This window comes from Lichenostomus cassidix, chromosome 8, assembly GCF_008360975.1.
Source record: "Lichenostomus cassidix isolate B80296 chromosome 8, HeHo_3.0, whole genome shotgun sequence".
Taxonomy (NCBI): Eukaryota; Metazoa; Chordata; class Aves; order Passeriformes; family Meliphagidae; genus Lichenostomus; species Lichenostomus cassidix.
The window spans coordinates 6,183,218-6,197,130 of record NC_139489.1 but is presented as its reverse complement, the minus strand read 5'-3'; the positions used below and the strand labels follow the sequence as shown (position 1 = coordinate 6,197,130).

At 42.6% G+C, this 13,913-nt stretch overlaps 1 protein-coding gene across 9 annotated transcripts in view; it reads left to right on the top strand.

Annotated features, from left to right (window-relative positions):
• ELAVL4 (ELAV like RNA binding protein 4) overlaps positions 1-3,901 on the top strand; it is an 80,740-nt gene extending 76,839 nt beyond the window's left edge. For 7 of the 9 annotated variants that reach the window (XM_085067635.1, XM_085067632.1, XM_085067629.1 and 4 more), the window contains exon 7: positions 399-3,901. In XM_085067635.1, the coding sequence (XP_084923761.1) occupies positions 399-747 (349 nt within the window). In that variant the 3' untranslated portion in view covers positions 748-3,901. The remainder of the gene's footprint in view (positions 1-398) is intronic. The other 2 variants (XM_085067631.1, XM_085067630.1) reach the window with 1 other exon arrangement.
• Positions 3,902-13,913: the final 10,012 nt, after the last annotated feature.

Sequence of the window (13,913 nt, the reverse complement as noted above, 5' to 3'; positions counted from 1 at the left end):
TGCAGACTAGTTGGAGATAAAGCATTAGATCTCCGTTGTCCTGAAACTTATTTCGGTGATGGGAATAAGTGGCAAATTTCTGCAGGCCCTTTTTCCTGAGCTGTTGTTTATCACAGCATGTGCAGGCCCTCTCTGACTCAGATTGTCCTCAAGCATTTCTTTTGTGAGGTCTTTGTGCACATCTAAGCAAGGCTAACCCTTGGAGGGAGATGCATTTATGCCCAGATTTGGCGATTTTATTCAGCACAGCTCCCCTCCGCTTCAGTAGGAGTTAGAGAGCAAGTGTGGCTCTGTGGTCATCTTGCAGGGACAGGATCCAGAACCTTCTGTACCATTGGCTCATTTTCTTTAAAGTCTCGGATCCCTGTAGCTCGTGCCAAGAGATATATTTAGAATAGACCCCTCTTTTTGCTCGGTAGGTTTTCTCCGATCACAATTGATGGCATGACGAGCCTTGTGGGAATGAATATCCCTGGTCACACCGGGACTGGATGGTGCATCTTCGTCTACAACTTGTCTCCCGACTCGGATGAGAGCGTGCTGTGGCAGTTGTTTGGTCCCTTTGGAGCAGTCAATAATGTCAAGGTGATCCGTGATTTCAACACCAACAAGTGCAAGGGATTTGGCTTTGTCACCATGACCAACTACGACGAAGCTGCCATGGCGATTGCCAGCCTTAATGGATACCGTTTAGGAGACAGAGTATTGCAAGTTTCCTTTAAAACCAATAAAACCCACAAATCCTGAATTTCATATCCTTACTTACTAAAATATATATATATAAATATATATACGAACAAAACAAAACAAAAAAAAAAAAACTCTTCAAGGCTTATATTCAACCATGGACTTTATAAGCCAGTGTTGCCTAAGTATTAAAACATTGGATATCCTGTGAGGAACAGGAAAGGATTTTATAATGCTTAGAAAAAAAAAAAAACCTTTGATGCATTGAATGTTCTTTCATAGCTGTCGTTGTTGAATATAATATACATAGATAACAATGTGCAGGGATTTTTACCCGGCCAGCTAGTTTTACTACCTTCCTTGAAGGTGGGTCTTTTTAAGATGACCATTCACTCATTTGAAAAAATAATAAAACAAAAAACAATTTTTACGAACTAATGGGATTAAAAGCGAGAAAAAAAGATTTTTGTTTTCTTTTCTGTTTTTTCAAAACATTGATTGAATCAGATTGGTAAACCCCCCACACAAATTAAAGAGGAACAATAAAAATTGCAAAAATAAGAACATAATTTTGCAACTTTTTTTATTTTTCCTTTTTTCTTTTGTATCATGTGAACTAAACAGTCTTCTGTTAGGGAATGGGGTAACGGGGGATACCTGATGACATAACAATTTAAATAACATTAACAATGTTGCCAAAGAGGTGGTCTCTTTGCTGAAAATGGGTTTCAAGAAAAATCTATTTTTATAAAATATAAAGAATTTTTACAAGAGAATCTGGATTTGAGAAAAAATATTTTGACTGGCTAATTTAGGGGAAATTGACAACTTTGTCATGTTCATACTGCACTGGTAACTTTTTAGAGATCAAGATGTGTGTTTTAAACTGGATTAGTAGATTGTTTTTTGAAGGATGGGCTACAAACAGATGATCTTCGTATCTTTTCATAGCATGTAATAAAAATATTAAATACAGTACGGGAGAGTGTTCTTCCCAGGCACGCAGTTACCCACAGTCAAAACCCAAAAGCAAGGAGATGAGTTGCAAGACGGTTTTTCTTTAAGTCATCAGTATGGGATATCAGCAGAACAAAAGTTAAAAAAATTAATTTTTTGATCAAAAACTTCCTTGGTTTGAGCAGTAGGTGCTACAAAATTATTTACATATCTTAGTATCATAGTTAAATGTAATGTGTTTAGAAAAAAATACATTTGCTTTAAATTTGTTAAGAATTTTCAAATTCACTTTATAGCCCAAGCTAATATAATTGGGCTGTGTTGGCACATTTGGAACACTGTTTATGTTGCTTGAAACACTTATTTATTTAATTGCCGATGTGATGCATATGGCCAAAATCAAATATAGCTAGTTTGGCTAGTCTACTTATTTGTTTACTTAAACTATGGGAAGAAGCATATTATTGTGTCATTTTGTTGTGTGTGTATGTGTATATATAATATAAATATATATATATATAAAGTTATTTTTTCTTTTGGTTAATTTATTATAAGTTGTAACACTTTGCTAGTTTTGTTTGTATATGTCTTAAAATGTTTTCTTATGATACTTAAGTGACAGAGGTATCAAGGTAACTTGTGTAGAAATATTGTTTGATATATTGTCATGTTTGTTGTGAATATTTTTTCTTACTGCACAGTAGAAAAGAAAACAACTGGGTCTTTATTTTAATGTAATTCAGATTGGGGAAAACAGAGCTAAGGGAACAAAATGACTGAGGGGGTGCTCTCCCATGTCCAGTGCACTGATCATTTTAGTATGTTTGTGCTTTGTACGGTTATATATTTAAAACAAAAAAGGGTCATGCTCTTCCCTGAGTACTAGAAACAGTTACTCGCTATGCATAATCTAGTTGATAGTTAAATTTGCTATTGCTTTTCTTGTCTTGTTATATAAAATCTTTTCAATACAAGTTTAGTCTTAATGGTAATAAAACGTTATGGTTATTTATAACTTGTGCTTATTTTGTGCATTTTTTCCATGCTATACCCACTAACTGCATGTAGACTAAGTATTGTTTTTTCACACTGAAGAGGCAAACTTTTGTAGTAGACAAATAACTAAAAGCAAAGGCTGCATCATAATTTTATCAGTTTTTTACTTTAACAATGTTAGATTTTAGTTTAAAGGAACACTCATTCAATGTTCAGGGAAACCTTTATACATCATCTGCTATGAATGAGCGCAGTTTGCTGGGAAAGTTTTGATGCATTTGCTAAGCATTAGTGGGGAAGGCATGTCAGAATCTTTTCTCTACGATGTGTTTTACTATCTGAATAATAATAATAATTTAAAAAATCTTTCTTAGGACCAGGCAGTTGTATACTTTAGTTATAATGAATGACTTCATGTTAACCTTGCTAGTTTAGATCATTTCTGAGGGAAAGTATTGTAAATGTTTTTTTCATAACCTTGTTGTGTTTGAATTATTTGTACTTTAATTGTCCAGACAATAAATGAAAGTGTGTAGAATGGCTATGGACTTTCCACCTTTTTAAGTGTGTTCAGATGTTTTAGTATTCCCAGCCGCACCTCAGCCGAGGTCGAGGTTTAGTCTCTGATTCCAGAAGCAAGGTCTTCAAGAGAGAAACGTTCTAGTCAAACCAGATTGAGCATATTCATGATTTGTTTTTCCTTCCGAAGGCCAGAAAGAATCGGCCGTTTAATTTAAGATGTTGAACACCAAATACCAAACTGTAACTTTCGTTTATTTGAATGTGGAAGATGCTGAAGGGTTTCTACTATATACAGTATTTTTACACAATGAAAATATTAACTCAGTCAATATCAACACTTTAAAACATAGTGAGCAAATTTCAGTGATAACAGTTTTTAAGCCATCATTTAGTTTGACTTTTCTATGAATATGCTATGAATGTCATGCAATATGAAACAGTGTACATATTGTCTGATGTACAACAGTATATATGATCACATTCCAAATTTGATTCTTTTCACCATGTGTTATAACTAGAGTTGATACTTCTTTCAGTTGACTTGTTTGAATCTCATTAATACAAATATTCACTTCATGTTTATGTTCTGTAACATTCACTAATTGAGAATATGTACCTTGTAAAACTGCAGCATTGAATTTCGTAACTGAGATTAGGAAACTCTATCAGAGGGCTGGATGGACTGTGTGGTTCTTCAGCTCCTTCACCTATTAATAAACTCGTGTTTTTGTGAGATTAAGTTACCATGTTGGTTATAATAATTAATTTCAAGCCACAGAATGAGTTTGTTCTTAAATTTACAGCTTGCTTAATTCATCCTTAAATCCACCTCACCACACCATAGTAAAAAGCAGAAGTGATTAATTTGCTCTGTTTAAAGACTTGGCTCTGCAAAACATCATCCTTCCATCTACCTATATATGTATATACACATTTTGATGATATACATATATACATACACTGTACAACATGCACCAGCCCATTAAAAAAAAACCAAACATGCACTTTCTATTTAAGAAAGTGATATTTTATAACCAGCACTATTTACTATGGTTCTATCTGCTTTATAGCATTTGTTAGGGTTGTCACCTAATTTTTCTGCAGTCCTTTTTTGAGAAAGTAGTGAGACAAAAATCACTGCATGGTCTGGATGCTCTTAAGACAGAATGCAACTGGCATTGGGCCAGTTTTGATTCACATTATCTCCCCACTTCCATTTAAAGGTTGGCTCCTTGTCTTTACACCAAGAGAGAAAGGACTCTGCTGGCTTTAGGGATCTGGGGTGCAAAGTTCAGTCCCCTTTTTTAGAGTATCATGAATGTGAAGGGGATAAAAGCCATCACAGACAGGTTCCCTGTGCTGATCCTATGGGAGCATTTTCAGAAAGCTTTACTGAAACACAGGTTCTTCCCAGCTGGGATCAGAACCACATTTCACTAACACACATTCACAGTAATCAAGGTTCATATTTCTTTCTTGAAAGGGTAATCACTCTTTCTGCAATTAGTGAGCCTGCTGCATAAATGGAAAATCACCTGGGGGAGGGTGTTTCAAGTGCATTCACTTTGTGTTCCACTTCAGCTTACCTGGGGCAGAGGAGCTGGGCTTGGAATGCACCCAGAGGAGTGAGCAAGTGTGGGGAAATGATTTTCCTGGCTGGCGGATTCAAGGGAGCAGTGAGCTACCCTTAAATTCATACTGGGGCCATTCAGCTTTCCTGGTGACCCTGAACTTGCAGCGGCCAAACACACAAATACTCTGGTGTTCCTCATTTCCCTTGGGAAGGGTGGGTAGGGGGTCTGGATGCACTGGGTACTTGGTTCAGCCTCGGATAACTGAGGGCAGAGGTGCACCCAGAGATGTCCCAGGCAGCCTTTCTCCATCTCCAGGAGCCAGGCAAGGCTGTTAACTTGCACATCTCACTTACATGGCTGCAGAGAGATGAGGTAAAGCCAGGTCAGAGCGTGGTGACAGCAAAGCTTTGCTCCCTGCCCTGGAGATCTTGCAGACTGAGCTCCCTGCACAGAAGTAATTCATTGTGCATACAGAGCGAAATGAAAGGAGATCAAATCCAGCATAACTTCACAAAAGCTCTGACATCTCAGACTAATACGGTATCTCTCTGCTAAAAATATCTGACTTCTTAAACCCAGGAGATGGGATGGAGCCAATCCAGCTGAGCCTCAGTAACTCATGAGGGGACAAATCACCTGGGCATGAACAGGGACTGCTGCAGGAGGGAAGCACAAGGCAGCAACCACACTGACACACAAATCCTGTGGGATGCTGCACTGGGGTACCTTCAGCACCCAGGGAGTGCTGGTGCAAGAGGCATTTGGGAGGCCTTTCCCAAAACCACTATGAGACTGATGTGCTCCAGAAATTCCAGTGGGATCATGTGCACTATGGCACCAGGGTGATCAGAAACTTAATCTGCAAAGAGTCACCGAGCTTGAATTGTTCCAACTTCCCATAAACACAAAACCTGTGTTTTAAAAAGCTATTTCCTGTAAGTCTTCCAGAGCTGAGCAGTAGTGCCCAAAAGGATGGGTCATACAAAGGCGCCCTGATTTAATTCACCTTCAGTTAAGAAATCAGACTGGCTCTTCCAGATCAGCAATTCTCCTTCCACTCACAGTATGAATGACTGGGAAGATGGATACACACACACACGCAGCAGCTGCTTTTCAGACACAGTTGGAAGTTTTGCTTGCCACACTCCTAAGGTATCACTGATATTTTTAAACACCAGTCCAGCATATTTTAAAATATTTCGTCTTAAATTTCATTCAGATTTTAAATGTTACAGAGCTGCAAATTATTTCTTGTGCAGTGACAAAAAATAAAATCCTAAAACCTCTCTATTCATTCCACAATGAACGTCCCATCTCACATCAGTGGGGTTTGGAGCTGCCAGCAAGCAAAACCCAGCTACTGCTGCTTACAGGCAAACACAGTCCAAAGCAGGTTCATATTCCCTCTCCAAGCAAACCCATGTGCTCAATGGAGCACTGCTCTGCCAACAAGTCCAGAAGCTTGTTTCAATCACCAAAAACAAGTATCTTGGCCGTGAGCCCTCCAGCCAAGCCACCAGCCTCATGCTGCTGTGGCCCTTGTCAGGTGTGACATCCTCCTCCTGCCCTTGGGTGATCCTTGGGCGATCCTTGGGCTGAGCCCAGCCTTGAAGGACAAATGGGATGGGATTCCCTTCTGTGACAATACACCCCACAGCACCCACTGTGTCAACCCCTCACTTCAAATAACCACATTTCCTAAATCCCATTTCTGATTAGCCACCCACAGTTGGCCCAGTAGCCGTCACTCAGCAGGAGGAGCAGGTGAACAACCACCTCTGGCCTTATTTTGTCCCTCCTGAGCACCTGCTTAACATCACAGCCATTCAGGCCCTGGGTTCCCCCCTTTCCAAGGCCACCAGTGTGACCCTGTCCTACACAAAGCCACATTTACAGAGCCACCCAAGGTTGCCAGACAAGGCAGAGCCATGGGGCTAGCAAGTCTGGCAGTGCCTGACTCCCACTGAAATTGTTCCAAATTCTCTTTCTCCTCCAAGACCCAGGCAGGAGCCTGAGATGCTGCATGGCCAGAGCACGGGTGTTTCATAAAGACATGGGAGTTTATCGAATTAAACAAAAACAAAAATCCCCTAAACTCTGAAAATGACCATAAGCAATGCCATTGAAAGAGCAATCATTTACAAATAAATCCCTGCTGAAAGAAAAATCTCCTGCCAGAGGAAAAGTGGCTTAGATTGGAGGCCTTGGCTGTGCTGGGATATCAGTGTGTCACTGAGCATGGCTGAGCTGCTCCAGAATCCTCACAGCCACATTGAGGCAAAACTGAGTCCCAAAATACAAAATTTTATTTAGTGCCTTTTCAACGCACACAGTCATTACCTCCTCAGTCTGAACATCAGGGCTGACTAGAGTTGCCACAATGCATTTGTTTTAAAGCAGCACTTAGACTTTTCTTCCCTTACATTCTGTTGGAATTGCACAGGTCCCAACAAAAGGATATGCAAGAATTAGCTTTTTACGAACAATACAATTCTGATTTTAAATCAGCACATGAGACAATTAATTTTGTAGGATAAGGAATCTGTTGCAAATATACAGCAGTACACCCACACATCACCATCTGCTGTGGAGAATTAAATGTACAACTCACAAATTAAATCCTGCAAAGTTGGTGCAAAAAGGTCCTTGCTTGAATTTAAACAAGGCTGTGGAAACCTGCAAACACATTGCAAAAGATCATGAAAACAATAACAAATTTGTCCATCTGTGAGTCAGTTCTAGCAGGGTTGGGGTTTTGTTTTGTTTTTTATGTTGGTGCATGTGCAATAAATGTTGCAGCTCACAATGCAAGTTGTGGAAACTATATTTGAGCTCTCCTGGCCAGGAAAAGTCACTCTTGGAGGTGCTCCCTCCAGGCTCCCCAACTTTACCCCAGGTCTTCTATTCTCTGGGGGAGGAAAAACAAAACAAAACAAACCCACAAAATAAATTCCATTTTTTTTTCTTCATACTCAGTTTATTGGGGAAAAAAAAACCTGGCAAATCTGGCAATTGTTGTGGATGTTTTATTATTAGATTTATTAACAAACACTGTTCCACTGAAGTGAGGAAAAATAAATATCAACAATTACTGCTGCCATGAAAAAACACTGACAGGCACCAATATCTGCATCCCTTTGACTCCCCTGGAGCCAAGCCTTCAATCTCTAATTTTGCCTCCCATGTTCTTTTAACACCCAGCTCTTAATTTTACACCTGGCAGAACCACCTGAGACTGAGTCATGTTTCCTGATCTCCTGCACTGAGGAAATGGCTATGAACCCTTGATAGCCAAGAAAGGCAGTGAAGCCTCTGGCCCTGAATACGCCAGTAAAACGCTGGGTTGGGTGTGAGGAGGCTGGAGCAGCCTGGAAGCCCAAATTCTGCCTTTTCCATGCTTGGCTTTGACCCCCCAGGTCTGCTGGGCACTCACTGGCAGCTGCAGGCTGTAAATGAGCCTGGCATTTGCTCCTCACACTCCCACCAGCTGTGCACCCCAAAAAATTGTCTTGTGCAGCATTAGGATGACCTAAGCTATGCCAGTGATCTCTGAAACACAGGGGCCCTTCTCTTTTCTTTTTTAATAGGATGCCAGGAAAACACACTGGCATTTTCCCTGATTACTACCTGACTGTATCAATAAAAGCTATAAACACACTGGCTCAAAGCACACACTGATGCTACCAAGCCCATCAGCATCTGGAGTTCTACCTGCACATCCCCAAACCACGGGGTAGGAAATATACAGCATTCCTCTGCCACGGACACAAATTGCTCTGGGTTGGTGTTCTTAGGGATTTAGCAGGGTTTTGGGTTTTTTTTTTTAATGAAAAGGTTTCCTAAACCTGTTCTGAGATGCATGTGCTGCTTTAACACACACTTATCCTCTCACACACCTGGGAAGTGCTCAGTACACACACCCCGAGAATAATTTATGCTGAGGGGCCTGTTACATGTTTAACTCAGATAAAGTGCATCTGTAATTAGGAAATGCAGCATCAGAGGTACAACGTGCATGGAAACTCGCGGGAAGGATTCTATCAACGGAACGAAATGCTGCCGAGGAACTATTTAAAACCACAACCTAATCAGAAAACTACGCCTCTATATATATTTATATCAATATCACAAACCCTTTGACATCCCCAGCACTGCTAACACTCTGCCTGGAAGCCGACTTATCGCAGCTGCCTTGGGCACACTTGCATGCATAAAAAATCAAGAGACTTGATTAATCAGTGGAAGTTGCTGAATCATGGGCTTGCAGCCGTGCCTGCGTAGCCCTGGCTACCGATGGGAAACCGGCAGCCTGGCGTTGAGATTAATCCCTATCAGCTGGTCCACAGACCTGTGTGGCCCTTTGCCAGCATTTTTATGAGAAGTAGAATCTTTTAAAAATTTCAGACCTGAAGAATAGCCGTGTCAAAGGGGTGGGAGTGTGTGTGTGTGTGTGAAGAGACTCCAACCAAAAGTGTCAAAAGGTAAGTGGAGCTCAGAAGAAGAGAGGGGAATGCTGTGAGCAAGAAAATCCTGACTCCACTTGGAAGCTGTTTCCAACAAACACAGCCAGAGGCAGAGGCTGCAGGTTATCCCAGCTTGAGCAAAGCCTGTCTGAAATTCAGCAGCCCCACCAAAGGGCAGAGCAGGAAGAAATGAGGGACTTGTGATATGGGTGGGGATGGAAAGCAAAAGTAGCCAGGCTGTAGCACCATTGAAAGCATATCAGGAAAACAGGAGCACTTCTGGTTCTCCTGGGCATGAGCTACCTTGCCAGGAGTTTTCAGAAGTCAGAGAGGCTGGGAAAAGAAATGTTTTTCCTTAACACATAGAGAGGAATTTGTCCAGAAGAAAAAAAAAGGCTAAATGTCTAGGGGATATGTTTGATTTGACACTCCTTGTGGAGGCTCCTTGCAAGGCTTACCCTGCCCAGTGTCTGGCAAGGTTCACCTGCTCTCAGGAGAGCTGGAGGCTTTGGGAGAAGGAGCTTCCTTTCTGTGCCAGCCTGTGTCTGGAGGGGAAAAAAAATAAAAACCCTTGGAAACAATTCACTGAGCCCTACAGGGACCATGTGCAGCAGCCCTGCTGTCTGGCCATGTGCCCCAGATGGGAATGGTGCTTTTTGTCATGCAGTTCAAACCCTCCCATCCAAAGAGGTTATCCTTTGGTTGGACCTTCAGGTGAGACAAACAGCCACTGCTCCTCTGAAGGACTCTGCCCCAGCTGCTTTCTGCTAGGAAATCAAGAAACTTTTTGTTTAAAGAAACACATTTGCCAAATCTTTACTGCCTGGCAGCTGGTCGAGGCTTTTGCTTTGCTTTTTCAGAGCGTGAGTTAAGTGTCCTTGAATGAGTGTCTGGAATAAAAGGAAAAGGAGGGCAAGCACCCTTTGTGCCAAACCTCTTACTCTTCCTCCAGTGTGACTCTGCTGCACTTGTGCATAATCATATTAACATATATTAGAGGCCTTGTGTGCCAGTAATGGAAGAGATTGTGAAACCACAGTGGCTTATCTATTAAAATAGCCAGAGCAATAATATCATGTCAGCTAAATTAAAAAGCAGAGGAGACACCAATCAGGTTGATCACTGCCTAAACTCAGTATGTCTTTGGCTACACACATATATATTTCAATATGAACTGACTCTGGGTGTATTTTCAATATAAAGAGATAAAATACCGTTCTTTGCCATGTTATAAACTAAGTTTGTGCAATGGAACAGATTTTTAAAGCTAAGTTAAAACCTCTTGGGAATAAGGGGTTTATAATGGAAATGCTGACAGACTCTTAACTGGAGCACTGGGATCTCTCTTGCTATTATGACCAGATAAACCAACAAGGTAATTCAATGTAGTGTTCCAGCTCCAAGACACTAACACACTCCTCCTGGTCCCAGGTGCTGAGGGGAAGTTAAATATAAAACTTAATGAAACTGCAGTGACTGACTACAGGGCTGGATGGTTGCCCCTGCACCAGGAAAGGTGAATTTCCCCCCTGGGAAGGTGTGTGAAAGGCAGGCAGTGACCGGCTGGTTCAAGTGCAAGCTCTGGCTGGAGCATCCTGAAGTTCTCAGAAGTCAAATTGCTTTCTACTGTTGAGTAGATGGCTGAAGCTGTGAGAATCAAACCCAGGCTCTGCACACATTCCAGACCAAAGCTGACTGGAAATGCAGAGCAGGTTCAACACTCCCATTGCACCCCACACAGCAGTGCTGGGGACAGGATCTGTGCTCACAGCAGCTGGGCACACAGAGCTGCCCTCCCTCCCTGCCAAACTGCCAGAAGCCTTCAGTTTAGCAGCTCAAATGCCAGGGAATCCATTTCCACTCACAAAGCAGCAGCTACAGGGCAGCTGAGGTGTGGATGGGTGTTCAGTCCTTGCTCAGTTTCCACAGCTTTCCCCTGGCCCCAGAGGCAGGAGGCAGCAGTGGAGCTGTGCTAAGCTGGCACAGCAGTTCTCCAGCTTCTGTCCAAATAGATGGCAAAGCTGCCAGCAGCAGGAATGCCATTCATGCCACACTTTGACACCCAGAAAACTTTGCTACTCCTTTTTTGTGCCACTTATAACGTCACCAAGACTACTGGGAGGTGAACCCACTGCCTCTACCTACACATGAGATCCTGAGCAAACTTCCCGAGGTTGGTGGGCTGGTAGCACTGCCTACTGTCAAGACCATCTGACATTTCCAATTACAAGACTCTATTTTCAGCTGCTTATAACTGTCATATTTTGACCAGTAACTTGTCATTTTTCCATCCCGGGCATCTGCCGCAGGCTGAATTTTTTTGGAAAGCTTCAGCCAAAACAATATAGCTATTCCCAAGGGCAAGGCCAGTGAACAATGCACTGTTTTGTAATGGTAAAAGAGAAAAAGAACTGACATCCTCTTCTTTAAGATGCACCACGACTCCTCACAGTTTGGATAGGGGAGTAGAAATTTAGTCGATCTGTGACCTTTGCATTAAGGATGTGCCTTTTTGTGACTGCCGTGAAAATCTATGCAAGTGTGGCCAAGGGAAAGCATTTGGAAAAAATCCAACCTGATTTCTTCAGCAAAGACTTTTTTTTGCATTGAGAATCCTAAAAACTCTGAGGATCCTGTCCTGCTGGGCTCATCTTGCCCTCCAGCTTGTGCAGAAGGGAGTAGCCTCATCCCAAAGGCAAAGAGATGGGGAGAGAAAAGGCAGAGCTGGAACAAGGAGGAGATGGAGGGGAACAGGCAGCGTGATTTGCACCCGAGTTGCTGGCTTTCCAGGGCTGGGAATGGGATTCAGGATCTTGAGTTTCAGCATCAGGAGGCTGCCAGGAAGTGCTGTGAGACCCCACTGTGCTCGGTTCGGAGCAGCAGCTTTTACAGCTCCAGGCTCGGCGTGGCTTTTCCTGGGTTCACAGCCCACCAGCAGGAATTGCAGCTGGAAGTGCTCCACACTCTGGAAATCAGGTGCCAAAATGAGCAGCAAACGTTTAGCAGCCCCATGAAAACGCTGGGTTAAACGCCCTTCCCAGGCCCACAGAGCTTTTGGCAGGACCATCCAGGGGGATGAACCAGGACAGGCTCCCTGCACTGCTGCATCCCTGCATTCCCACAGCCTCCTCAGCACACAAAGCTGCACTGTGGGAAGCAGAATCCCTGACTCACCTGTGCTCCCAACCCATCCTGAGCACCAGGGTGGCAGAGGGAATGTGTGACCCCAAAACCACAGCCTGGTTCACACTCAGGTGCTGCAGGAGGTTTCTGTTCGTGGATTCCCGAAATTTTAACTACAGGAATAAAATCCTTCATTATGCCCTTTGAATACAGAAATCCAGGAGAGAGAAAATGGAGGATGTTTTCCTTCTCGAAAGTTGCCTTTGACTGGCACATCCTTCCTTTACAGAAAGCTGATGTTTACTACTGTGATACATTTATTTTGAAACTCAGTTCATCTGCTGTAAGAAATTACTCAGACCATTAATTTTGGAAGCCAATGCTGAGAGATCACGAATGTTAAGAATTCTAATTATGTTGGGTCTGGAAAATTTAATGAATAAAAGAGACTTTTCATAAGCATCTCAAGCCATAATATTTTAATGCTATTGGCATTAATTAAAATATCTGGAATTTTTAAAGGAGCCCTCTCCTTCTCCCTTTAAATATTTCACTTCTGCCATTAGAACAGAAGCAGAATTTTGCTAAAGCCACAAAAAAAATGTTCTCTGTGGCTGATCATCTCATTTATAATCGTGTCATGGCGGGAACAACCTTTCGCTGAAATTTTGTTTATGCTTCAAAAATTTTCTCCTAATAACTTCTTCCCCACCCCCCTTCCCAAGCACTAGCAGGCCTGGATTTGTCTTCTGTGCAGGGCTAGGAAGATAAAAGTCCAGGTGATCTGGCACTGTACAAGGGACTGAACTCTCAGTGCCTGATTAATGATGCTATCCATCTCAGAAGGTAGTGATTCCCTCCTTTAGGGCTTAGGGGGAAAAAATAGCCTAACCTTTGAATTCATACTTCATCATCTTCCTCTGGCATTTGCGGCTTTCTGCAGGACACAGGGCTCAGTGCTGCCCTGCTTCCCACAGCAAACAGCCTGGAAAGGGGGAGCACCTGCTCCTCTGCCCCTGCTTTGCAGGCAAGGTGGGTTCCCATGGATTTATGGCAGGTCCTGGGTGCCTGGCAAAAGCAGTGGCTCTTCTAGGGGACAATCTTGCAGTGCAGGGTGGGCAGATTGTGACTGCCAAGGCCCCTGAATGCAGAGGTTAGAGACAGCTCTGGCTCTGAGGTCTTGGGAAGTGGGCTCAGTCCCTGACTTGAGAGCTCAGATGAGCTCAGAAAGATAAAAGGGGTTTTTTCAGTCTCTGATCTTAAGCTCACGGGTTTTCACTTGGATTTTTCTGAGCATCTAAATATACAGTCACTTGCTAGTTAGTAATACTGGGCCCTCACCTTGTTTGATGGTGTTCTCACTTTTTGGAGTGACTAATTAAAGGAGGGACACAGGAACTGTGGGTGCTCAGCCATTGAGACAATGGAGCCAGTGGGTTTTCTAGGCACCAAATGTGCCAAGAACAATCTCAGATGGAACCAGCCTGGGCAAGGCAGGGGCAGGTGAGTGGAACATTAGGGACAGTGAAGAAGCTGCTATACCCTCAGACACATTTAAAAAGGCATTTTCTCTTAAAAAGGCCACAACTGT